This window comes from Podarcis liolepis (assembly GCF_965112155.1).
Source record: "Podarcis liolepis genome assembly, chromosome: 2".
Taxonomy (NCBI): Eukaryota; Metazoa; Chordata; class Lepidosauria; order Squamata; family Lacertidae; genus Podarcis; species Podarcis liolepis.
In genome coordinates this window covers 118,097,495-118,122,635 of record NC_139555.1, presented here as the reverse complement: position 1 = coordinate 118,122,635, position 25,141 = coordinate 118,097,495, and the positions used below count along the sequence as shown (strand labels likewise).

Genomic DNA, 25,141 nt, shown 5'->3' with positions numbered 1-25,141 from the left:
TGGTCAGAAGGAGGGAAGAATGAGGGGTCCAGATGGAGGAAGAAGGGAAGAAAGGAGGAGAGAAACCCAGCTGAATCCTCCAGGGGGATTTGGAGCAGTCTCTCAGCCAGATCGGATTCTTAGCGGAGTTTGGGTGAGTAAACCTCAAAGTGCAGCCTGGATAGCTCTCTTGGTCAGAGCCTGGTGCTGATAATGCCAAGGTTGCAGGTTCAAGCCCCACATTGGCCAAAACCCCCACATTGACTGCAAGGGGGTTGAGCTAGATGACCGCAGGGTCCCTTTTCGCTCTACGATTCTATGATTAGAAGTCTATTCAGATGTAAGCCCCAGTGAGTGCAGTGGGACTTATTCCCAGGTAAGTGGGTGAACTTCGCAGGGTTGGGGAACCTGTGACGCTCCCTGATAGGACTGGACTACAACTCCCATCATCCTTGTCCTTTGGCCATGCTGGCTGGGACTGATGGGTGTTGGAGTCTAACAAAAATCTGGAAGGCCACAAGTTTTCACCACCAGCACCTCTGGGGTATAGAAATGTAGGGGGAAGCTGTGGTGTTCCTCCAGTAGTTGTGGGACTTCCTGTATGGCCAATGGGCCAGGGATGATGGGAGTCCACCAACATCGGGAGGGATGGAGGTTACAGAATCATAGAACTATTGAGTTTTGAAGGGACCCCGAGGGTCATCTAGTCTAACCCCCTGCAATGCAGAACTATTTTGCCCAACGTGGGGCTTGAACCCACAACCCTGAGATTAAGGCTTTCATTCTCTGCCAATGGTTTCTCCACCTCTGGTGTGTAGGAGGGCAGCCTTCAGCCCCACCTGCGCTATACATTTAGAGCCATATCATGTCACTTGAAACAGCCACGGCTTCCCTGCAAAGGATCCTGGGAACTGTAGTCTGTTAAGGGTGCTGAGAGTTGTTAGAAAAATTCCTATTTTCTCTCACAGAACTAAACTTCCTAAAGTCCTGATCAGAATCCCGCCTGTAAGATCAATCAGCTTTCTGGGAGAAACAAGCAGAGCCTTCTTGCTGGTAGCTCCACTCTTACAAAACAACCTCCAAAGTGATACACATATGATCCTATCAATATAGACCAGACTTTTTGTCCCTCCAAGTGTTGCTGAACTGCATCTCCCATCAGCCCCAGCCAATATGGCCTGTAGTCAAGGCTGATGGGAGTTGTAGTCCAACAACACCCAGTGGGCCAAAGGTTTTACCCACCCTGGGTATAAGCTTTTAAATGGTTTTGATACCCACATATTGAAGGCAGCATTTTCTTTTTAAAAAAATAAAAATGTAGTGCTGCTGTTGATTTGAAAATTGTTTTTAGACTGCTTTATATTATTTTAGACTGTTCATATTATTTCTATTTTATATTCTGTTATTTATCTTCATATTATTTATATTCTTTTAGGCTGTTTATATTAGGACCATTTATATTATTTTAGGCTGCTGTTTTAAGTTCCACTTTTATATCACACAACACTTCTGTGGCTTCACGCTGTGGAATGGCATATAAATTTGCTAAATGTGCTAAATGTGCTTTGGTGTTTTACAGCTGGTTTTCCTGCAAGCTCCCTTGGGTGGGCTTTGCCCTAAAATGCAACCTAGAATATATTATTATTATTATTATTATTATTATTATTATTATTATTATTATTACTACTACTACTACTACTACTACTACTACTACTATGAAGACTGATGAGGGCTTACTGCTAGACTTTGCCCAACATGACACTGAGTTCAATTTTCTGCTCATTCATATGACAAACCTAGACAGCATCTTAAAAAGCAGAGTCATCACCTTGCCAACAAAGGTCCGTATAGTTAAAGCCATGGTTTTCCCAGTAGTGATGTATGGAAATGAGAGCTGGACCATAAAGAAGGCTGATCGCCGAAGAATTGACGCTTTTGAATTATGGTGCTGGGGAAGACTCTTGAGAGTCCCATGGACTGCAAGAAGATCACACCTATCTATTCTGAAGGAAATCAGCCCTGAGTGCTCACTGGAAGGACAAATCCTGAAGCTGAGGCTCCAATACTTTGGCCACCTCATGAGAAGAGAAGACTCCCTGGAAAAGACCCTGATGTTGGGAAAGATGGAGGGCACAAGGAGAAGGGGACGACAGAGGACGAGATGGTTGGCCAGTGTTCTCGAAGCTACCAGCATGAGTTTGACGAAACTGTGGGAGGCAGTGGAAGACAGAAGTGCCTGGCGTGCTCTGGTCCATGGGGTCACGAAGAGTCGGACACGACTAAACGACTAAACAACAACAACAAGATAGTCACCTGACTAGGCTTGGGCTAGTCACTTTCTATAGGCCTCAGTTTTTTCATAGAATTGTTATTGGGAATAGAATTTGCAGAGTAAGGGACTCCTGCAACATTGCCCAGAACTCTTTAGAGCAGGGGTGATGGAACTTGTGGCCCTCAAGATGTTGCTGGACTACAGTTCCCATAATCCATGACCATTGACCTTGCTGTCTGGGACTGATGTGAGTTGGAGTCCCACATACACCTGGAGGTGACAGAAGCATGATGAGATTTTGCAGTCCATATATACGTACACATTTATTTATTAACAATTAATTGCATTTTGACTCCACCCTTCCTGATGGGCAGCTCTTCACTTTACGTTTATCTTCACAACAGCCCTGTGGGGTCGGCTGGGTTGAGAAGTAAACTGGTGCAAAGTACAGGGGTCATTAACTGTTTTGAGAATAAATAATAGATTTTTGGGTACAATATCAAGTAGGTGAGATGGTGGAACGAGAGTCTAAAATTTACAGCATGTGCCACCTTGAAAGAGAATATAAGGAAAATGATGTACCCTTGGTACTTGACACCTACGAAATGGGCAAAGACGTATAGGATGAGTAGTAAATTATGTTGGAAATGTAAAGAGAAGGATGGCGATTTTTATCACATGTGGTGGTCATGTGAGAAAACAAAATCATTTTGGGAACTGATTTGCAACGAATTGAAAAAGATGCTTAAATATACCTTCCCAAAAAAGTCAGAAGCCTTTTTTGCTGGGCTTGATGGGAGAGGAAACTGAAAAAGCAGATCAAAGGTTATTTATGTATGCAACGACTGCTGCTTGCCCAAACAAAACGACTTTGTTTGCCCAAAAATGGAAAGTACAGTACAGGGATTACCAGTGGTGGAGGAGTGGCAGACGAGAATGGTGAATTATGCAGAACTAGCAAAACTAACCTGCAGGATCCAAAACCAAAATTCCGAAGAGATTGGAGTAAATTCATGGACTATATAAATAATAACTGTAGAAATCTGAAGACACTAGCAGGACTGAAATAAATCTTACGACGTGGACTTGACAAAATAAGAAGAAACTGCGGGAAGTAGACTGAAAACGAAAACCTGATGGAGGGAGGGAGGGAAGTCATGGCTCGGCAGAGTGATGGATAAGGAAGTGTGTGGACGACACTTGAAATTTATTGTCTTTGTTTGTATTTTGTTTGTTTAAAATGGAAAATCAATAAAAAAGGATGGGGGGGAGAGAATAATAAACTCTCGTATTTTTTGCTCTATAAGACTCACTTTTTCCCTCCTAAAAAGTAAGGGGAAATGTGTGTGTGTCTTATGGAGCGAATGCAGGCTGTGCAGCTATCCCAGAAGCCAGAACAGCAAGAAGGATTGCTGCTTTCACTGCACAGAGATCCCTCTTGCTGTTCTGGCTTCTGAGATTCAGAATATTTTTTTTCTTGTTTTCCTCCTCCAAAAACTAGGTGTGTCTTGTGGTCTGGTGCGTCTTATAGAGTGAAAAATACGGTGTTCTGTCCTTTGATACCTGAGGTGCATAGCTTCATATAGTGTTCCAGTGGTTTTCAAAGGCTGTGGCAGGAGAGGATGGCAAGGGTGGCAGGAAGATGCAAGGCCTATCAATATTCTACATTGTACTTCCAATCTACTCAATTGCATTTTCTTTCCATTTCTATTACTTTCTTTCACACACTATTAAACCAGCTTTCTACTTCTTTTTCTGTTACACATTCTGTTACGCACAGGGTGGGGGTGAGGGGCGGTGGTGGGACTGAGTGTGGGTATGTATGAATATTTTTAAAGATTGTCTGAAATGAATGAATGTTTGTTTGTTTGTTTGGCCTCTGTTATTTTCTCCTACCAATAGGGAACCTATGTAAGGACTCTTGGATACCCCATAAGGGAAAAAAGGCAGATTTTGTTTACAACAGTTTGTATATCCGTAATATGTATGTATAAATGTATTAATGGGGGGGGTCTACATTGGGAAGGAGCAGTGCTTTTACGTAGCTGCTTTGTTTTATACTGCCTGGATATCCTCCGGTGATATTATATGGTAGCTGTGTTTTATGTTATGAATCAAGCACAGCTAGGAGTTGTTTTGTTTCCCAGTGTATTTCTTATCAGTAAAATATTTGGTATAATGCAAGGAAATGTTTATTTTGAATGTGAACCTCGGGGGGGGGGGTCGTCTACAAACAACAGGTCCCCACGATTCCCCCCCCCAATTTTTTAAATTGATTTTCACAAAATTATAAACCAACAAACAAATAAACTAACATAAATCATAACCTTATTAAAACTAATCTTATTAACATTGTTAAGTGACTTCCTCATATCCCCCTAGTTGAATTTCAATGTATATCATTTTAACGGTTTTCCAAATTCTTATATAATTAACTTAATCACTTAACATGTTTCTTTCTTATTCATTCAGCGTTAAACATATTAATCCATCATTTTACATATTTAAATCCTAAGCCTATCTGGCTATTGCAAGCTTTTTCCAATTAATTTAACTTAACGTATTTAACTAAATAGCCATTAAATTTCATCCATTCTTCCTGGTACTCCTCCTTCTGGTCACGGTCAGGTCAGGTCGGGCTTTGAAAGCTCTTTATGGCTCTTTGGCTTATAAAGCACCTTCGAAACACATCCTTCCCTCTGAAAGAATTCTGGGCCCTGTAGTTTTACCCTGGGCGGAGCCACAATTCCCAGCAAACTACAGCTCCCAGAATTCTTTGAGAGGGAAAATTTGGTATCTGCTTTAAAGGGACAGTGTGCAGGCACTGTCTTTTACGTATGGTGTGTTTGCAGGAAAACAGAGCTGTCCTTAGAGTACCCAGATGTGTGTGTGTTTGTGTGTGTGTGCATGTGCATCAGACTAGCCCTCAAAGTGTTGCGATGTGTTTGCTTGTCTGTGTGTGTTTTGCCTTTGCAATACATCTGAAATGCTTCTCTAAGGGTTAAGCTGACCGAGTCTCTATTCCTAGGATACCTTTGAGGAAGGAGGGTTGTAAACTGCTTTAAGTCACTTCCTGCTTTTCATCTCTCTCTCTCTCTCTCTCTCTCTCTCTCTCTCTCTCCCAAAAAAACCCTCCCCCGGCCACTGTGGGTAAGATCCAGGCTGTGATGTCCATGGCTGGAGGGGATCTGGTGAGTTTCTTGCAAAAGTGTGCATGGGTAGATTAAAGAGAGCGGGGCAGGGGAGATTTGCAGCATGAGAGTTGTCATGAAACTCAAGGGGGTGTCCAATAATTTGCCACATTTGCTCCCTTTCTCCTCCCCCCTTCTTCATCCTCCTCCCCAGCTGGGGCAGATGGAAGCAAGCTTGGCCTTTTAATTTGGAGGGTGGGGTGGGATTTTGGGGAGCCCCCCCCCCAAAAAAAGAGAAAAAAAGGGGGAAGGCAGTTTTCAATTGTGAGAGTGTGGAAAGGGGAGGGGCAAGGAAAACACAGCCCGGTTTGACCCCCAAGGCAAGGAGGGCGGCCGTTGAGGTCACTTTCCCCATCCATCTGAGGTCACTTTCCCTATCCATCTGGCCGCCGCACCTAAAAAACGAATAAACGGGAGATCGCAGAGCTGTGGAAAGGTTCAGAAAAAGTTGTCCAAAATGATCAAGGGGGTTGGAGCATATGATGAAAAGAAAGGTTGTTTTCTGCTGCTCCAGAGAAGCGGACACGGAGCAATGGATCCAAACTACAAGAAAGAAGATTCCACCTAAACATTAGGAAGAACTTCCTGACAGTAAGAGCTGTTTGACAGTGGAATTTGCTGCCAAGGAGTGTGGTGGAGTCTCCTACTTTGGAGGTCTTTAAGCAGAGGCTTGACAACCATATGTCAGGAGTGCTCTGATGGTGTTTCCTGCTTGGCAGGGGGTTGGACTCGATGGCCCTTGTGGTCTCTGCCAACTCTATGATTCTATGAAAAGGTTGCAGCATTTTGTGGGGGGGCATTGTTTATAGAGAAAAGGGAAAGTAAGAGGGGACATGTAAGATTATGCAGGGTGTGTCACAAAAAGTGGGTCACAAAAAGTTTTCCTTTCCTCCCTTCTAATTCTAGAATTTTAGGATGCTAATGAAACCAGATGTTGGTAGACAAGCAAAAGGAAGGACTAGTTTTGCACCTTCGTTCTGAGCCTCATGGAAGCAGCCCCCCCCCCCAGGTGCTTTGCCAGTGGAATATAAATGTTTAATAATTATCTGTACCGGTGGGACTCTCAAATCCTTACATGGGCAAAACGGCTCCCAAGAGGTCGGGAGCAGCAGGCTCCCAAAGTTTGCATGAGCAGAAAAATATACAGTGGTACCTCGGGTTACAGACGCTTCAGGTTACATACGCTTCAGGTTACAGACCCAGAAATAGTTCCTTGGGTTAAGAACTTTGCTTCAGGATGGGAACAGAAATCGTGCTCTAGCGGCGTGGCGGCAGCAGGAGGCCCCATTAGCTAAAGTGGTACCTCAGGTTAAGAACAGTTTCAGGTTAAGAATGGACCTCCGGAACGAATTAAGTACCGTATTTTTTGCACCATAACACTCACTTTTTTCCTCCTAGAAAGTAAGGGGAAATGTCTGTGCGTGTTATGGAGGGAATGCCTACGGGTGGCATGCCTACGGATTTTCCTCCTCTAAAAACTACGTGCGTGTTATGGTCGGGTGCGTGTTATAGAGCGAAAAATACGGTACTTAACCTGAGGTACCACTGTACTTAGGGGGATGAAATTAAGGGAACGCCCCAATTAATTCAAGGGTTTCTGAGGCCTCTCGGTGGTGGTTGTGAGGAGGAAGGGAAAACTGGGAGGGAGGAACGGAATGGAATATTCTGAGAAAGGGCACGGACTGGCTTGCATTCCACACTGCCGTGCTTTTGAACGGGTCCTGATAATAGCAACAAGAACAAATTGCCAAATTCTTCTCTGCTAACTGTCCAGTAAATTCATTTGCGACCTGCGGTAGCCTCCCTTTTTAAAATGAATTATTTATTTGTTCAATTTTAATAATACAACAAGGTGCAGGAACCTGTCTTGCACCAGTTTTCAGAACCAGAGAGGCATAGTAAGTTGACCACAACATAAAAAGCAAAACGTAATCATTTTTTCCCTAGGATTAATATGTTAATTGTTTTCATTAATATATACTAAAATATTTTATTTTATTTAAAAAAACATACTTAAAACAATTCCCGTACTGATGCAGGTCAGGGGGGGATCTCTGCTTAATCGGCTTGTTGGAAGAAGACGGTCTTCAGTAGGAAACAAGAGACGATGCCTGTCTAATATTTGAGAGGAGGGAAATCCACAATATAATTATAATTATTAAAATTTTATTATTTATACCCCACCCATCTGGCTGGTTTTCCCCAGCCACTCTGTGAGGCTCCCAACAGAATATTAAAAACACAATAAAACATCAGACATTAAAAACTTCCCTAAACAGGGCTGCCTTCAGATGTCTTCTAAGTCAGATAGTTGCTTATTTCCTTGACATATGATGGGAGGGAGTTCCATAGGGTGGGAGCCACTGCCAAGAAGGCCCTCTGCCTGGTTCTCTGTAACCTCACTTCTTGCAGGGAGGGAACTGCCAGAAGGCCCTCGGAGCTGGACTTCGATGTCCGGGCTGAACGGTGGGGGTGGAGACGCTCCTTCAGGTATACTAAAGGCCCAATATCACAATATTGTGCAGATGGACCTCCTGATAGGACGGCATTTGCTGGATTCCCCCTCCTGCAGAGTGCAGTGCAAAGTTGGGTATATAAGGAGTGATACGATCTTCTAGCTATAGGGTTTTATATGCCAAAAGCAGCACATTGAACATAGCTCAGCAGCTGACTAGAAGCCAGTATTGCCAATGAGTTTCAACCTAGTCTTGTGTGTGTTTCCTCAGAAGTAGGCATGCATGTGGCTGTAGCTTTAGGCAAAACAGAAGTCCTTACCTCACCTTTTAAAAATAATTATCCCAAGTGTTATAGGTCTCCTCCCTGCCAGTGTTTTGCCGGAGGGATTCAAGCACATTACAGAAAATTAGGTTATGTGCAGTTAAGGTGTTCTCTCTGTTGCAATAAAATGCACTTAAAGAAAGAAATCGACTTTTTGCAGTTAGGAAAGTGGCAGGAAAATGCACTGAACAGTATTTTGCTGCAGGGATTCTACTGCACGCTGGAAATTTAGGTTTTAGAGTGGCTGGGGCTGCCTTAGCTGGATGGGCGGGGTATAAATAGTAAAATTATTATTATTATTCCTTCAAAATGCTCTGTTCCAGCAAACCTGCTTTTTGAAAAATACCCACATTTTGCAGTTAGGAAAGTGACAGTGAAACGCATGGGAAAGTGTGGGATTAATAATAATAATAATAATAATAATAATAATAATAATAATAATAATAATAATATATTATTTATACCCCGCCCATCTGGCTGGGCTTCCCCAGCCACTCTGGGCAGCTTCCAAAAATAATAATATTAAAATACTGTAATACATCAAACATTAAAAGCTTCCCTAAACAGGGCTGCCTTCAGGTGTCTTCTAAAAGTCTGGTAGTTGTTGTTCTCTTTGACATCTGGTGGGAGGACGTTCCACAGGGAGGGCGCCACTACCGAATGAATGACTGATGGGAAGATGCTTAAACACCCTTTTTGTTTTTCTCTGTTCTTCTCATCCTTGGCTTTTCTCTCCCTTTCCTGTAGCGATGAGACCCAATGGCTTTCTGGAACCCTTCAGTTTTGCCTTTCTGATGTGATGTGACTGCCACATTTGGCAGTGTGGCAGAACAGCAGCCTGCAGACTTTTGCGGGCCCACGACGTAGCATCCGACCTCCTCCTGCTCCCCTCCAAATTCTGCCTTTACCCCCAAGAAACTAGAGAGAATGAGAGCAGAACAAGGAGACCCGTTGGCTGTCGGTCTGCAGTTGGAGGCCGCGCTGGAGCACCAAGTGAAGACAGAAGACTCGCAAGACGTGGTCGGCCCCAAAGCGGTGGCCGTGGACCCGTCTGCCGCCCAGGCTGGGAGCAGTAGAGGATGCTGGGAAAGAAATGGAGCAGCGGTTGTCCTGAGCGAGGAGGATGCAATTCCCTTAGACGCGCCTCCACAACGGATGCTGAATTCGACTTGGCCCACGAAGGAACAACCCCTAGCTGAAGAAATGCAGAGCTTCGTGGTGAGGTTGAGTGACGGAGAGGCTTGTATCCCAACCACTGGCCTGGCCAAAGATTTCCTCATGAAGAAGCAAGAAGAAGATGATCAGGTGAGCGAGTTGCATCCTGGTATTTTTTCAAGTGATTATCTGGTGCCGCAGGTGGGTGACAAGTTGTGCATTCTTTCTTTAAAAAAATGTTTAGGGGTACTCTCATTTTGACTCAAGAAAACCACCATTTTATAGTTCAAATTGGGGAAAATAAATACAGTCAATGGACAAAAGGCCTCCATCAGGGGTAGCAAGGGAACTGACGATTCACCGTGCTAGAGAAGAAACTTCTTTTTTTAAAAAAAAATAGTTTCTTCTCCCATTAGATTCACAAAATGTTTAGGGGTATGTGTACGCCTGCGTCCTCCCAGAAAAAAGGCACTGGTAATATGCTGGTCATCTAAGTTGGTCGATTCTCAAATGTTTCACTGTGGCAGGAGTCTCCACTGTTAAGCAAAACAGTGTAAAAGAGCAGTCAAATATTTTAAAATGAGTTGGTAGCAAATGAAGTAAGGCTGATTAAAAAAACAACACTTTTATTTTTAGATCAATTTTGTTCTGAATTTAACAATATTACAAACCACTGGTTTAGGGTGAATAATTAATGAAAGTGGTGGGAAGGAAGGGAATTGGTTACTGGGAAGCCAGCCAGGAAGAGCCAGCCCAGGGCAGCAACGTTTGAAAGCAGAAAACTTAAGGCATCCCCCCCTCCGTGGCAGGCGCGATCATGAGATTGGAAACCGGTTGCCAAGCCTTTAGGTATGTGGCCCTGAAAGCGAAGTTATGGCTATGGCTCAAGCTCTGTTTCAGACCGGTGGGTCCCTTGATTCTGAGGGATAACTTTAAATCTCCATGGGAAGGGGAGATAGTGGAGGAAGTGCAGAAGTGTGGGTTGTCCTCCCTTTATATAGAGTCCATGACGTATAGCCACGCAAAGGCGGTGATTGCGCAAAGATTAAGGGATATTGCCAGACAGGAGGACACAGCCCGTGTGAAACCTGGGTTGTTTCTGGGGGAGCAGTTGTATCGGGCTGCTCCAGCTCGCTACCTGGCGGATATCCACTACGTGGAATACCGCAGACTATTTACTGCGGCTAGGCTGAATGTTCTTGACTCGGCGGTCCTGAAGGGAAGATATGGAGGAGTCCCATATGACCAGAGATTATGCCACTGTGCATTGGGTGAGGTAGAATCCACAGAGCACATTTTACTGAGCTGTCCCAGCTAAAACGATTTAAGACAGTATCTTATAACTCCATACTTACCCCAGCTCAGTTCCCAACAAAGAGGAATCAGACAGCATATCTGCTAAATAAGTCTTCTGGGAAAACAACTTTGTCAGTGGCTAAATTTCTTTTCCTGGCACTCAAGCGTTGGAAACGTATAACTGAATGCCTTGATGTGGGTTATCTGTGAGAGGTCTAGTACTGTGGCCCTACCTTATTTATGTACCCCTATGATGTTATAGTTTATAATTATTGTGTTTTATTTCTGACTATCGGTTGAATAAAGGATATTGATTGATTGAAAACTTAAGGCTTTGAGACAGTTTGCTGCCAGTTTCCTGATCTCAATCTCCGTTTCCTGATCACCGACTTCAGAGAGATCCTTTTGGGGCATCTTGCAATCCTTTGTGTTCCTTTGGGTGGTGCCAAAGAGAAGGCCCTGCGTGCTGAATATATGGGTCACTGCTGGCAGTTGTTTCAGGATCTGGGCCACCGTTGGAAGACTGGAGTCAGGTTTATGTGTGAAGAGCTGGCCCCTTTTATTTTCCTGACTTGGGGGGGGGGTCCCCTCTCTTTGTTCTGTGTGCAGGTGGCATTCATGGATGTGGCTGCTGACTCCCCCCAGGCAGGGGCTCCATCAGACATTTTGCAGAGGCCCCTGTTCAGAGTGACGGCGCACGAAAATGATGGCGACACAGATTTTCCTGGTAAGGATTTCTGGTGCTTGAAGGTCCCTATGGATCACCTATATATTTTGTATTCTTTCTGTCGCTTGAGGCTCCTGCTCTTAAATAAGATGTTAATTTAACCATCCTAGCAAAGTGACATCTTTTATAGCTCCTTGTGTTTCTGTCTTACGGAATTCAATATACGATTCAGCAGCAACAATATAAGGGTTTTGTTACCTTTACCTTACACCATAATTCAAGAGCCTAGTCACTATTTTAAAAACCTTAAACCTGTGGCGGTGAATCAAAAAACTGCGGTTAACATTTGTACTGCGGAGCAGAATGTTTTTCCAATTCTGACTTGATGGGTGAATGCTAACAATTGTCCTTGCAATCCAAACTTTTTAGTTATCCTTACTTCTGAAAGCCTTTCAGTTCAAGCACGATGGACTGGAAAGCGATGCCTTCCTTTGTTCTTTTAATGGAAAATCCTTAACGAAACATTGAGCATTAGCACAGTGGAGAGAGACCGTGTGTTAATCCAGAAGAGTAAGCATAGTTTTGTCATTGGGATCATCCCAACCATTTTGTTCTGGTAAAATTGAGCAATTAATTGTTCACTTTGAGTGCCACTCCTCATTCCAGGTGAAAGATATAGTTTAGTGATTGATTTAGAATAAATGGAGTATGTTGTTAAGTAGCATACATGAGAATACCTTTTTATGTTGTGAACCGCCCTGTGGTCTTTGGATGAAGGGCAGTACACAAATTATTATTATTTGATTATATTTTATTAAGTTACAGTGTTTTTAAGATACACAGTCAAAACAAAATTTCATCCTTTCTCTTACTTTTATCAACTTCTCACCCCATTTTCCATGTTCTTGCTTCTCCCCTTTTCCACTTTATCGTCTATCTATTAAATCATAACTACAGTATAATAATCTAATTGCTTCTGTAGCTCATAGCTCAAATCCTGCTCACACGTTCATCATACTATAATATTTCTTTATAATAGTCTGAAAAGGCATCCGTTCTTCCTTAAAACAGCATTAGATTCTCTTAATTTTGCCAGTTCTGTATAGTCTATTATCCTACAAATTGAATAAATAATTCTAACAATTTTCGTGCACTCAGAACAGGTTCGCAGCTTATCAAAGTATGTTTTATGTTTTCTTTCTTTCTTTCTTTCTTTCTTTCTTTCTTTCTTTCTTTCTTTCTTCTTTACATCTCTCAACACATTTTAGAGTTATTTCTTATCTAGCACACCAATAATGACAGGAGTCGAGTGCCCCGTTTTAAATGTGTTGAGAGGTTAACTGTCTTGTCATCGTGTTGTCTGCTTTGCAGGTGGAGAGCTGTTTGCTGAAATAAGTCATGGCTCATCTTCATTTTGTGCTGAGATAGAAACAGATACTATGGATTCCGATCAGGTGAGGCAAAGACCCTCAAAGGGACTTCCTTTTGTTGCACACACACACCCTGGAGATCCACATTTGGCCCTTGAGTCTTAGGTTCCCCCAGTGATTTTTTTTTCTGGGGGTACACAGGGGTATGCATGCCCCTAAACTTTCTGTGAATCTAACGGGAGAAAATACTATTTTTTTTTTAATTTTTTAGTTTCTTCTCTAGCACGGTGAATTGTCAGTTCTGCTGCTACGCCTGATAGAGGCTTCATTTCCTTTCCTGGTGTTTCCTGAGTCTCAGACAGAAGCGGGCGTTTAATGTGTGAAGCAGTGTGGAATGTGGAAGTGTGGTGTTTTACTGATGAAAGTTTGGCCTCGTTGAGTGGCAATATTTCAATATGAGTAATGCATGTTCTTTGTACTTTTTGTCCATTTACTGTCTTTATTTCCCCCCAATTCGAACCATAAAATGGTGATTTTCTTGAGTCAAAATGAGACTACCCCTAAACATTTTTTTAATAGAAAAAATTGCACTGGGTTCCCCAATCCTGGGATACAGGGAAGTGGAAAGTTTTCCACCTTGCGTGGGACTCTTTGTGAGAATGACTCCCCGCCATCCCCACTTCCTTCCAGGGGCCTGTGACCTTTGAGGAAGTGGCTGTGCATTTCACGGAGGGGGAGTGGGGCCTGCTGGACCCAGACCAGAGAGCCCTCTACAGGGACGTCATGGTGGAGAACTATGGGAACGTCGCCTCTCTGGGTAAGGATCCCTTCGCTCTTTGGTGGAGGGACACTGAGGAAGGACTTGCAGCCCCTGTGGCAGAGAATCGGGCCTTGCATGCAGAAGGTCCGAGGTTCAGTTCTGGGCTGCGAATGTTCTCTGCCTGAAACCCTTAAAGGCTGCTGCCAGTCAGTGTAGGCTATCTTCTTATAATCCTATCACGGCTCTGGGTGAAGTCATCTCAAATATGTCAGCTGGATAGCTCAGTTGGTTAGAGCATGATACTGAGTGCCAGTGTGGTGTAGTGGTTAAGAGCGATAGACTCGTAATCTGGGGAACCGGGTTCGCGTCTCCGGTCCTCCACATGCAGCTGCTGGGTGACCTTGGGCCAGTCACACTTCTCTGAAGTCTCTCAGCCCCACTCACCTCACAGAATGTTTGTTGTGGGGGAGGAAGGGAAAGGAGAATGTTAGCCGCTTTGAGACTCCTTCGGGTAGTGATAAAGCGGGATATCAAATCCAAACTCTTCTTCTTCTTCAATCCCCATATGGGACAGCTGCATATTCCTGCATTGTAAGGGGGTTGAATTAGATGATCCTCAGGGTCCCTTCCAACTCTGATTCTATTTTGAGCCATTCTATGTTGACACATAGGGACGCGGGTGGTGCTGTGGGTTAAACCACAGAGCCTAGGACTTGCCGATCAGAAGGTCGGCGGTTTGAATCCCCGTGACAGGGTGCGCTCCCATTGCTCGGTCCCTGCTCCTACCCACCTAGCAGTTCTAAAGCACGTCAAAGTGCAAGTAGATAAATAGGTACCACTCTGGCGGGAAGGTAAACGGCGTTTCCATGCGCTGCTCTGGTTCGCCAGAAGCAGCTTAGTCATGCTGGCCACATGACCCTCAGCCAATAAAGCGAGATGAGCGCTGCAACCCCAGAGTCGGCCACAACTGGACCTAATGGTCAGGGGTCCCTTTACCTTTACTTTTATGTTGAGATATAAGGAAGGGCCACAGCTCACTGGTAGAGCATCTGCTTTGGAGGCAGGACATCCCAGCTTCAATCCCCAATATCTTGAGAGGTGTCCAAACCTATAGAGAACAGATGGACAGACCACTCTCTAAAATAAGTAGCAGATAATTGCTAACAGCCATTGATAGATCTCTCTAACTCTCAAGGTGAGGAACATCCTGGCCTGCAGAACCTGCAAGACCTTCATCTCCCATCTTCCCTGATTGTTGCCCATGCTGGCTGCAGTGCGGATGGGAACTGGAGTCCAAGAGAATCTGAAAGCCTGCAGCAGATTCCCCTTCAATCCCTCAGTTAGAAGATCTTGCCTTCCTAAATATTGTGCTGGAGTGGCAGTGGCCAGGGTAGTTTCAGAGTGGCTGGTTTGAAGTTCCTCAAGAAAGCCAGAAATAATAGCTTTGGTGTGTGTGGTGGGCTTTTTTCTGTTCTTCTCCAGAAGGGCCTCCGGTTCCTAAACCTGATCTCATCTCCTGGTTGGAAGAAAAGGAAGAGATACTTGACCAGAGCTCTGAAGAAGGAGAACAACCAACAGGTAGATTCTTAATTGCAGCATTTGGGACATTTTAGGGGGGCAGGCAGGGCTTGTCAACCTGGGAAGGAAGCCCATCTAGGAGAATAATAAAGAAAACAGGAAAACAGGAAGACACAATGAGAGATACAGGAGGTGCTGTGGGATTGGTGGAAGTCAATGTCTTGTTGTTGTTTTAGTGTTTATAATATTAACTTGTAAGATATGGGTTCTTTTTTTTCTTTTTTTTAGTTTTCGAATGTTGATTTTTGTGTGTTGTCTATTGTTATTTTTTGATATCTTTCGTGTTGTTGTTGTTGTGTGGAAAATACTAATAAAATTTATTAATTTTTTTTTTAAAAAAAGTAGAAGGAAACTCTGATCCTCCCTGGTTTTTGCTGCCAAGGATTGACTTAGCATGTCTTCCAAACCCAGGGCTCGTGATTAAGCTCCTTCCCTTGGTCATAGTTCATGGTTCCTGAGGAACAAGGCTATGTCCTTGGGTGTGAACCAGGCCACTGTCTGATTCGTGAGGCATCTCCCCAGGGTTTTGGGGGGAAATCTCGTGGTTTAAGGTGCCATTTTCCCCTTACGATCTTCTTGGTCTCCTATTTCAGTGGCCGATCTCTGGGGGAGCGAACACAGCGGGGGACCGGCTGAAGTGGCTCCGAAAGAGAGCGAGATGGAGGAGCCGAAGGAAAGCGTTGGAAATGGAAGAGAAGCCGAGACGCCCGAGGGAAGTCAGCCGAGAGAGACATGGCAGAAGGAATCAGCTGGTAGATTTACTTATTTGAAGATTCATAGCCTGGTTTTCTGTCCAATTCAGACAGAAAGTGATCTTTTCTCCCCTCCCCCTCGCCACAGATAACGCGACTGGGACCTCCCTCAGCATAGAGGACTCCCAAGAGGAAGACCTTTTGTTGGAAGAGCCACTCGAGGCACAACCAGGAGGATCCCAAGAGGGCAGTTCTTTTGTGACTGAAGCTGCAGAGAGTGAGTGTCCGCTACGAGCCAGGATGGGGCCCCTCTGCCTTCCCACCAGCTGCTGTTTGACTGCGGCCACATCTGTACCAGACAACCGAAGCAGTCTTGTCCCGTTTTAAACAAGCCATGTTTCTTTTCTCTTTTTGAAATAATTTTTATTTGGTTTCAAAAAATAGAAACTTACAACAAAATCAATTAAAAGTCCATATAAAGAGATTGCCCCAAATCTCAAGATTTCCCCCCCCATCCCCTCCATGGGTCCTATGTCAATATTTACAACTGCATATCAATCCGTTATCCACATTTTTTTTATCCGTCCAAATTGCCCATAGTCTTTGTTACCTTACAAGTGAGGTTAAAATCCTGCTAATGTTTTCATCTTCTTACAATGGTCTCCTGAATAATAATAATAATAATAATAATTTATTATTAGAAACAAAAAATACAGTAAAATATCACAGATTAAAAGCTTCCCTGAACAGGGCTGCCTTAAGATGTCTTCTAAATGTCAGGTAGTTCATTGCTTTGACATCTGATGGGAGGGCGTTCCACAGGGTGGGTGCCACTACCGAGAAGGCCTTCTGCCTGGTTCCCTGTAGCTTTGCTTCTCGCAATGAGGGAACCGCCAGAAGGCCCTCGGCGCTGGACCTCAGCGTCCGGGCAAAACGATGGGGGTGGAGACGCTTATAAATTATAATTTCCCCCCATTCTTTTTCTAAAGTTCTTGTCCTCTTGGTTCCTAAAGCTTTCCAGTTAATTTTGGCATTTCAGCGTAGTCCATCAACTTGGTTTGCCATTCTTCCCTGTTCGGGATTGTTTTTTCTTTCCCTCTCAGAAGCCATGTTCGTTGAGGGTGCTGAGAGTTATTAAGAAGCACAGCCCTTCTCTTCACAGAGATACAATTCCCTGAGTTCGATAGGAAGAGGGATTGACTGTTAAGCCATGCTGGGAGTGGGGGTTCTGAGAGGGGAGCAGGGCACACTTCCCAAGATTCTTTGAGGGAGGCCATGATGGTTTCTACACAAACTCTCACCCACCGCCTCCGGCCTTCATCCAGGCAAAACAGGTGGCAACATCAGAGTTCAAGGAGCGTGCAAAGTAGGGTTGGTCAGGGGTGTTGCCTGTGAGGTAACTGGGGGGGGGGCGCTTAGGAGGGGCATTTAGCACCAAGGGATGAGGCACCCATTGTTGGGTTAGGGGTAGCGATGACATGGAGCTGCCCAGGTGTGTTTTGGTGGTTAGAATGGCAGACTGGGACCTGTGACTCCAGAGTCCAACTCCACACTCGGCCAGGAAGCTCACTGGGGTGACTTTGGGCCAGTCACTTTCTCTTGGCCTAATTTACCTCGCAGAGTTGTTGTGGGATAAAGTAGAGGTGGGGGGGGCAGGTATAGCACTTGAAACACCTTGGAGGAAAGGAAAGGATATAAATTTAATAACAATACAGTGGTACCTCTGGATGCGAACGGGATCCGTTCCGGAGCCCCGTTGGCATCCTGAGTAGAACATAATACGCAACTGCGCGTGCGCGGGTCGTGTTTTGCCGCTTCCGCGTGCACGTGACGTCATTTTGAGCATCTGTGCGAGTGGCGAAACCCAGAAGTAACGCGTTCCATTACTTCTGGGTTGCTGTGGAGCGTAACCTGAAAACATTCAACCTGAAGCATATTTAACCCAAGGTATGACTGTACAGTGGTATCTCGGGTTAAGTACTTAATTCGTTCTGGAGGTCTGTTCTTAACCTGAAACTGTTCTTAACCTGAGGTACCACTTTAGCTAATGGGGCCTCCTGCTGCTGCTGCTGCCGTGCCGCTGCAGCACGATTTCTGTTCTCATCCTGAAGCAGAGTTCTTAACCTGAGGTACTGTTTCTGGGTTAGCGGAGTCTGTAACCTGAAGCGTCTGTAACCTGAGGTACCACTGTAGTCAGTTGAGGAACACAGGAAGCTGTCTTATACCAAGTCAGATCCTTGGCCCACCCAGCTCAGTATTGTCTTCCCTGGCTGGCAGCAGCTCTCCAGGGTTTCAAACCTGGATGGCCATCTGTCATGGATGTTTAAGCTGAGATTTCTGCATTGCAGGGGGTTGGACTGGATGACCCTTGGGGTCCCTTCTGACTCTACAGTTCTATGATTCTGTAAGCAGGGAGTCTCTCCCAGCCCTGCACAGAGATGTCAGGATTTGAGCTTGGGACTTTCTGCATGCAAAGCGGGTCGTCTATCACCAATCTGTGGTCTTTTCCCTTTTTTATTATAATTTTTCTTAAATTTCTGTTTTACCTTTTAGAATATTCACTTAAACAACCTTAAAACATCAGTGACTTCCGTTCCTCTCTTTCCATGGTTCATATTGCACAACATAAATCCCTGCGTATTTTATATAAACTAAACCATTCAGTATTCCATTATAACATCCACCAAAACTTATTTACACTGTTCAATTTATCTTAATGCTGCCCACATTTTCAGATATACACAATTTTCATCCATATATTCAATAAACATTTTCCAATCTTCTTTAAACATATGTTCTTGTTCTCTTATTCTATATGTTAGGTCCACAAGCTGCGCATATTCCATCAATTTAAGTTGGCATTCTTCTTTAGTTGGGACTTTGCTTGTTTTCTATTTTGGGGCTAACAGAACACAAGCCGCAGTAGTGGCATAAATAAATAACCTTCCCAGGTGTCAAAAAGGTTGTGGTCTCTTCCCTTAAAGATGCCAAAGGGATCTACAGGCAAAAGAACCATTTTTCAGCTCTTTGTTCTTCGCAGAAATAGACTTGTTGCGATTTCACAGAGTTTGAATCTTTTATATTTCCTTCACTTTTGTATTGATCTCTCTCTCTCCCTCTCGCCTAGGTGATGGCTGGGAGAGCGAGAGTGAATGGGAACCATACGGAGTGTTGTCAGACGATACAGAGGATGAAGATAATGTTGGGGATCAAGGAGGACTAGAGCAAAACGGGGACGACCAAACAGAAGAAGACTGGCGGGATAAACCCAATTGCCAGGGCAGCGACTTCAACGGGTTGCCAGCTCCGGCGAAAGTTTACAAAGGCAAAAGAAAAAACCAGTGCAAGGTTTGCGGGAAGAGCTTCACGCGCAAGGCGAGCCTTAAGGTGCATCAGAGAATCCACACGGGGGAGAAGCCCTACAAGTGCACAGTCTGCAGCAAAGGCTTTTGCGACAAAACCAGCTTTCTTAGACATCAGAGAATCCACACGGGCGAGAAGCCGTACAAATGCCCCGAGTGCGGGAAGAGCTTTAACCGGACCACAAATCTCATTACGCATCAAAAGACGCACGTGGAGACCCGGGAGAAGACGTTTCACTGCTCGAGCTGTAGCAAGAGCTTTTACAACAAGTACAGTCTCAAGACTCACTGGCGCAGCCACACGGGGGAAAAGCCCTACAAGTGCTCCAGCTGCAGCAAGAGCTTCTGCGACAAGTCGAACCTGGAAGCCCACTGGCGGGTGCACACGGGCGAGAGGCCCTTTGAGTGCACGGAATGCGGGAAGAGCTTCAGCGACCGCAGGACCCTCCTCCGACATCAGAGAATCCACACCGGGGAGAAGCCCTACAAATGCACGGAATGCGGGAAGAGCTTCAACGACCTGGCCACGCTGCTCCGCCACCAGAAGATCCACACGGGCGAGAAGCCCTATCGGTGCACCGAGTGCGGGAAGAGCTTCAACCAGAGCTCTCACCTCATCCGCCACCAGAACACGCACGACGCCCAGCGCCACAAAGGCCGGTCGCGCAAGACCAAGGCCGCGGTCGGAGCCAATATCTTTTTGGACATCACCCAGAGCTTCACTCCAGAGAGCATCGGCTTCACGCAAGAGAACTATTACGGATACGCTCACCCTGCGGAAACGTTTCACTGGCCCATTACGTCTTACGCACCCGCGGCGGAGGCCGGAGAAGGAGGGGTACCCAACCTGTGGACAATCGAGGAGACTTCCGTCGGAGATCAAGCCATCCTAGTCATGAAAGAGTTAAGCGAGGACAGGACCTTGACGCTGTGAAGGATGCTCAGAGCAGGGAAGGAGCTTCATCCAGGCCTACGGCCATCGAGTAAGATTGTCCGGTCAAGCAAGAAAGCCATGCTTTAGACATTCTTGAAAAGAAGCATGTTTGAAAGCAGAGATGTATCGATCCAAGATCTGACTGGCAGAAGCTCCGTTTGGATCTTTAGGCACAGGATCTTCAGAAAGGGAGATCCAGCTCTGCAGGGAAGATTCCTTGCATTTCACAGCTATGCCCACTTCCTGCTTGACTTAGAGGAGAGATCTATCATTACTGAACAGAGAACAGGGATTCTCAAAGATTACATTTTTGGGTGTATGCCTTCAAAAAAAAAGGGAAAAGAGGCAGAGCATTAAAAATAACACTGTTTTGGTTCTGACCAAGTTGCTGCTCTCTTCAGCTTCCAAAATCGATGGTGATTCTGTACTCTCTCAGACTAGATGGAAGCAAAACGACTGAATGAGATTCAGCAACTGGCTGTGGCAGAATGAATGACAATCAGGGTGGTCTGTAAAAAAAAACACCCCGCTTTTGTCCTCCCCCATATTTCGAAAGATTGTCGTTATTTAACTTGGGGGGAGGGGAGGGAATTTGGACACCCATCCTGCTTGTTCTGACCCACACCAAATTTTAAAGAGGGGGTTTTAAAAGGGGTTCGTTGCCTCTTGGTATCAGTTTGGTTAAAAATTCTAGACTCTCACATTTTTTAACCTGATCGTATAGATTTGCTCTAGCAGAGATGGAAGTGGAAGGGAGGGGTATCATCAGAAAGGTTTGTTGTTTTCCACACTTCTAACATAGTTAAAAAGGGATTATTTTCCAAAACGATATTTCTGGAAACATGTGGGTTGGATTTTGCACCGCATTGGGGGAGTCGCACAATGTTGGGCAGCAGGGCAGTTCAGCGTATTTGGGTTTGTTTGACGGCTGAAGAAAGTCACAGTTATAGAATCACAAAACTAGATAGTACATCACCTGAACTGGGAATCTCCAAGTCTGCAATGGGAAGCATGCGAAAGAGCACTCTGCTTAACAGTTATCAGCTGATTTGTGAGATTGAGACATAGGTTAACAGGTTCTGCTGAAATCTGGCAAAAATGAAATAAATTCCTGAGAACAGGTTCCTATTAATTGAGTTTGGGATGCAGACACTCCCTGCAAATGGTGCTACTGGTGCTACAACTCCCATAATCCCTGAGCACTGGCCATGCTTGCTGGAGCTGATGGGAGTCTAAGAATAAGCGATATAGCTGCGTCATGAATATCGGAGGGAGCTTACCTTATTCCCGAATGTACTGGCATGTGTGGGCTTTAGTTTTTTGTATTAGCAACCTCTGCCACGAGAGTGCAGCATGCTGCAGCGCTTTCATTTTCCTTGCTCTCTTGAAAAAATCATACAAATGTTTTTATATAGGCTGCAATCCTATGCAAAATAGCAAGGGAGTAAAACCCCCTTGAAATCAGGAGGCCTTACTTCCAAGTAAACACGTTTTAAGACTGCACCGAGATCAGCCTTGTGTTTTAACAGCTCGCTTGGTCGCCACAGGCGAGCAGCAATGCCAATCAGGCGAGTGAGTGGGCTCAGGCCAGTTCTCCTGTACCAGCCTTGTTGGACTCCATTCTAGCCTTAAAGGAAGGAAATTCCTCTTCGTAACAGCACAGGAGGCAAATGGTAGAAGATGGACAGATCCTCCTTCCCCACATCAACCAGTATGCTTAATAGAAAGCAGGGTTGTGGTTGTGGTGGTGGTGGTGGTGGTTGTTTTGTTTCCCAGCCTGCTCAGTGGCTGGGAGTGAAGAGGACTTGTGGGCAAATGACTTTTATGAGCTTACATACAAAGGCTGGCTTAGATTCTTGGCTTGGTCAGAGGACCAACCCCCCCAAATCCATAATTTGGGGAGCAAAGAAGCAAAACAGTCTCGCCTCCACACACGTCCCAAATAAATGTTAATAAGGAAGGAGTTTGCTTTTTTTGCTTAAGCCTTTCAAAAATGACAAAACTTGTTTCCATCTAGTTGACCCTAAAATAATTAGGTTCCAAGTTGGTGCTTGGCTCTTGGTCAGTGAGCAATTGTGGTTGGTTGGTATGGTTTTAAAAGCAAATATTATGGGCTATTTTGAGACTAAATCTAAGGTATGGGATGATGAATGCAGCAACCTTTCACTCCAACAGGTATGCTAACACTTTGGAGTACTTTTAAGCCTGCAATGCTGAAATCGCTTCTCGGACTGCAGCGGGACTTTGCTTCTGCATAAAGATGCAAAACAGTTGTGCTGTCATTTGTAATGTAGACTAGAGAGCAACAATATTAGTGGGGAACTGGGCTTAGTGGGTGCACGGGATGTTTTGTGAACAGTACGGAGGGTCGGGTGAGCACGCTGGACCGTCTCTGAGGGGTATATTACCTTCCACGAATGCGTTATGCTAAGCTTTTTGAATATTGAGAGGTTACATTTTATAAATTGCCAATAAAAGCATCCTGTAATTCAAAGAAAATTGCTATAGTGCATGGCGTTTCTCAGAGTTTCATAGCAGTAGCTCATCTACGGGGATGATTAAGGGACAGGGGGATATCGTATGAAAATCATTTCATTTCTTAAATCATCCTGGACATGTCAAACCTTGCCCTTCTTAAATGCTGACATTTACCAGTTAATGATGGAGAAAGTGGGTATGGTTCTTTCCAGGCACTCCGTATTTTTGAGATCTGTCCCTGATTGTCAGGGATTTGCAACCAGTCCATGGGAAATGATACTCTTGTAGAATTGATTCTAGCTGACTGTAGTTGGCCTTGAAACTTACAGTAAGGTACTGTATTAGAAAGAATTTTATCATTATACTTGTTTTGGAAACATACAACCAAATAAATGCTAAATGTCACTCCTCACTTGCAAAAAACAGAAACAAGAAAAATACTTGGTCATCTTATTCTTCTTTTTTTAACCGAATCATCTTGTGCTTTGGATTTACTGATAAATGTCAGGATTTTCTTAGATTGCCATTGCACCCCTCCCCTGGGCTCCAGCGGCCTTAACATTTGTCACGAAGCATCAACGTCAAGGTTTCCAAGTTGTACTGTATCATAGACATTCTGTACATTTTAAAATATTTTAACCTAGATTTTGCTTATTGTTATCCATGCTTAGTCCACATTATTGTTACCTGTCTTATGTCAAAATCCTCTCATTTTAATCTCGTTCGTTTACTGTGTTTGCAAGTTTTTGCTGTGAAATACCGCAATCTGGAGTACCTTGCAATATGACTTTCCGCCATGTTAATATGCAAGTGAAGATAAATAAAGGCAGGTGAGGGGAAATAGGAAAAGCTCGCCATGATCCCCAAGATGTGGGACTCCATTTTGAAAAGTCGCCAACTCTTCAAAAGAAACTGAATTTACTAATGTACACTGCTTTGGGTTCTCCTTGACCATTGTGTGTAAATTCAGGACAGAGAGCAAAACAAATGGCTTCTCCTCCAAATTAAGTCCTCCCCCTATTTTGTTACACTGTGTAGGGAGTCGTCTATGTGTGGAGGTTTGTTTCTGAGGTTTTTTTTAAATAACTGGATGTTGTAGGTGGCTGCCTTTATTATGCATGGTTGCTTTAAGAGTTTTTTAGTGTATTGGCAAAATGTTCTGCAAATAAAGAGTAATGAATGACAATTTCTTTGCACATATTAAATTTTGCATGTCCAGTACCACCAGAACTGGGTCCTGTGTAAAAAACCTGAGGTGCAGAATTTGTTAAGAAAAATGCTGCCAACTCACCAAAATAAAATAAAATCGAGAAAAATGGTAAGGGTTGTACACAGAGCCATACACAGAGAAGACTCATAAAAATTAATGGACCTGACTTGCCAGTAGTACATGTGGGGGAAAAAGGGGATTTAGGGGTCTTAGTCGACCACAAGCTTAATATCACAGTGTGATGCAGCAGCGAAAAGAGCTAATGCTGTTCTAGGCTGCATCAACAGAAGTCTAGTGTCCAGATCAAGGGAAGGAATAGTACAGCTCTGTGCTGCCTTGGTCAGAGCACAACTGGAATACTGTGTCCAATTCTGGGCACCACAATTTAAGGAGGATATTGTAGCCTTATGAGGCTTTGCCCTCGGGTGGGAAAAATACTGCACCCGGGAAAGGGAAGTGGGAGTCAACAGACACTCAAGGAATAGTTTCAGAGAAAAAGCTTTTATTTCTACCACCCATGAACTGGTAGAAGGAGCAAGTGTGATAGTTCACAGAAAGCATGCACGGGTTCACAGTCATGTGCACAAGCATATATACCCATTTCCAGTTCCCTCCCCCTTTCTCCTCCCTCAGGGGTCCTGCCCGTGAGTTCCTCTGAGCATGAACAGAAAGCTGTCTTGGGACTCTTGGGACTCTTGGCACCCTTCCCAGGAAAGGGGGCAGGAGAAGCCGAGGGGGTGGGTCAAGGAGCCTTGGTGGTTCAGCATGTCCAAGATGTTGCAACCGAATGAGATAAAATTCGTTTCTCAGGCCTGAGTATTCTTGGCAATGACAGAGCCTATTCATTAGCCTTTAAAAGTAACATTTTGCCTATGTACCAACATCTTGTGAGAATCCACCGAAAAGCTGTAGCTGTGGGTTTTTAGAAGACAAAGGGAATTTTGAACAGTTTTGAGGCCTGGTTGGGGGGGGGGTGACTTCGGACCTAGGTGGGGTCACCTGTCTTCACCTTCCTTCAGATATCAACAAGCTTGAATGTATACAGAGGAGGGCAACCAAGATGATCAAGGGTCTGGAAACTGAGCCTGATGAGGAACGGTTGAAGGATCTGGGTATGACTAGCCTGGAAAAGAGGCGGCAGAGAGGATATGCGACAGCCACCTTCAAATATCTCAAGGGCTGTCTCTCGGAAGAGGGAGCAAGCTTGTTTTTGTCAGTATCTCAGCTCTCAGTCAGAGGTAACTGGCCTCCCCCGGGCAAACCGAGTGAGATACTTGTTGACCTTCCCTTCTGCGTCTCCCGGCAGGCAAGGTCGTAAATCAGCGATCCTCCTCGTCAGACGTGAGAAGAACACACACCCTCCTTCTCCCTCCCTGCATTCCCCCAGGGAGGGGAAAAGGGACAGACAGGAGTCTATTT

General features: G+C 44.7%; 1 protein-coding gene across 2 annotated transcripts; it reads left to right on the top strand.

Moving 5' to 3' along the window:
- LOC310701217 (uncharacterized protein) lies at positions 1 to 23,698 on the top strand. 2 transcript variants are annotated; one of them, XM_083491745.1, is made up of 9 exons: positions 1 to 133; positions 8,968 to 9,525; positions 11,281 to 11,398; positions 12,710 to 12,792; positions 13,399 to 13,525; positions 14,951 to 15,046; positions 15,640 to 15,798; positions 15,887 to 16,015; positions 18,866 to 23,698. In XM_083491745.1, exons 2-9 carry the CDS (start codon positions 9,148 to 9,150, stop codon positions 20,032 to 20,034), a joined length of 2,259 nt encoding a protein of 752 aa, XP_083347871.1. In that variant the 5' UTR covers positions 1 to 133; positions 8,968 to 9,147; the 3' UTR covers positions 20,035 to 23,698. The 2 variants fall into 2 exon arrangements, with proteins under 2 accessions (XP_083347871.1, XP_083347870.1); XM_083491744.1 differs by lacking the exon at positions 1 to 133 and adding an exon at positions 5,159 to 5,442.
- The last annotated feature ends 1,443 nt before the right edge of the window (positions 23,699 to 25,141 follow it).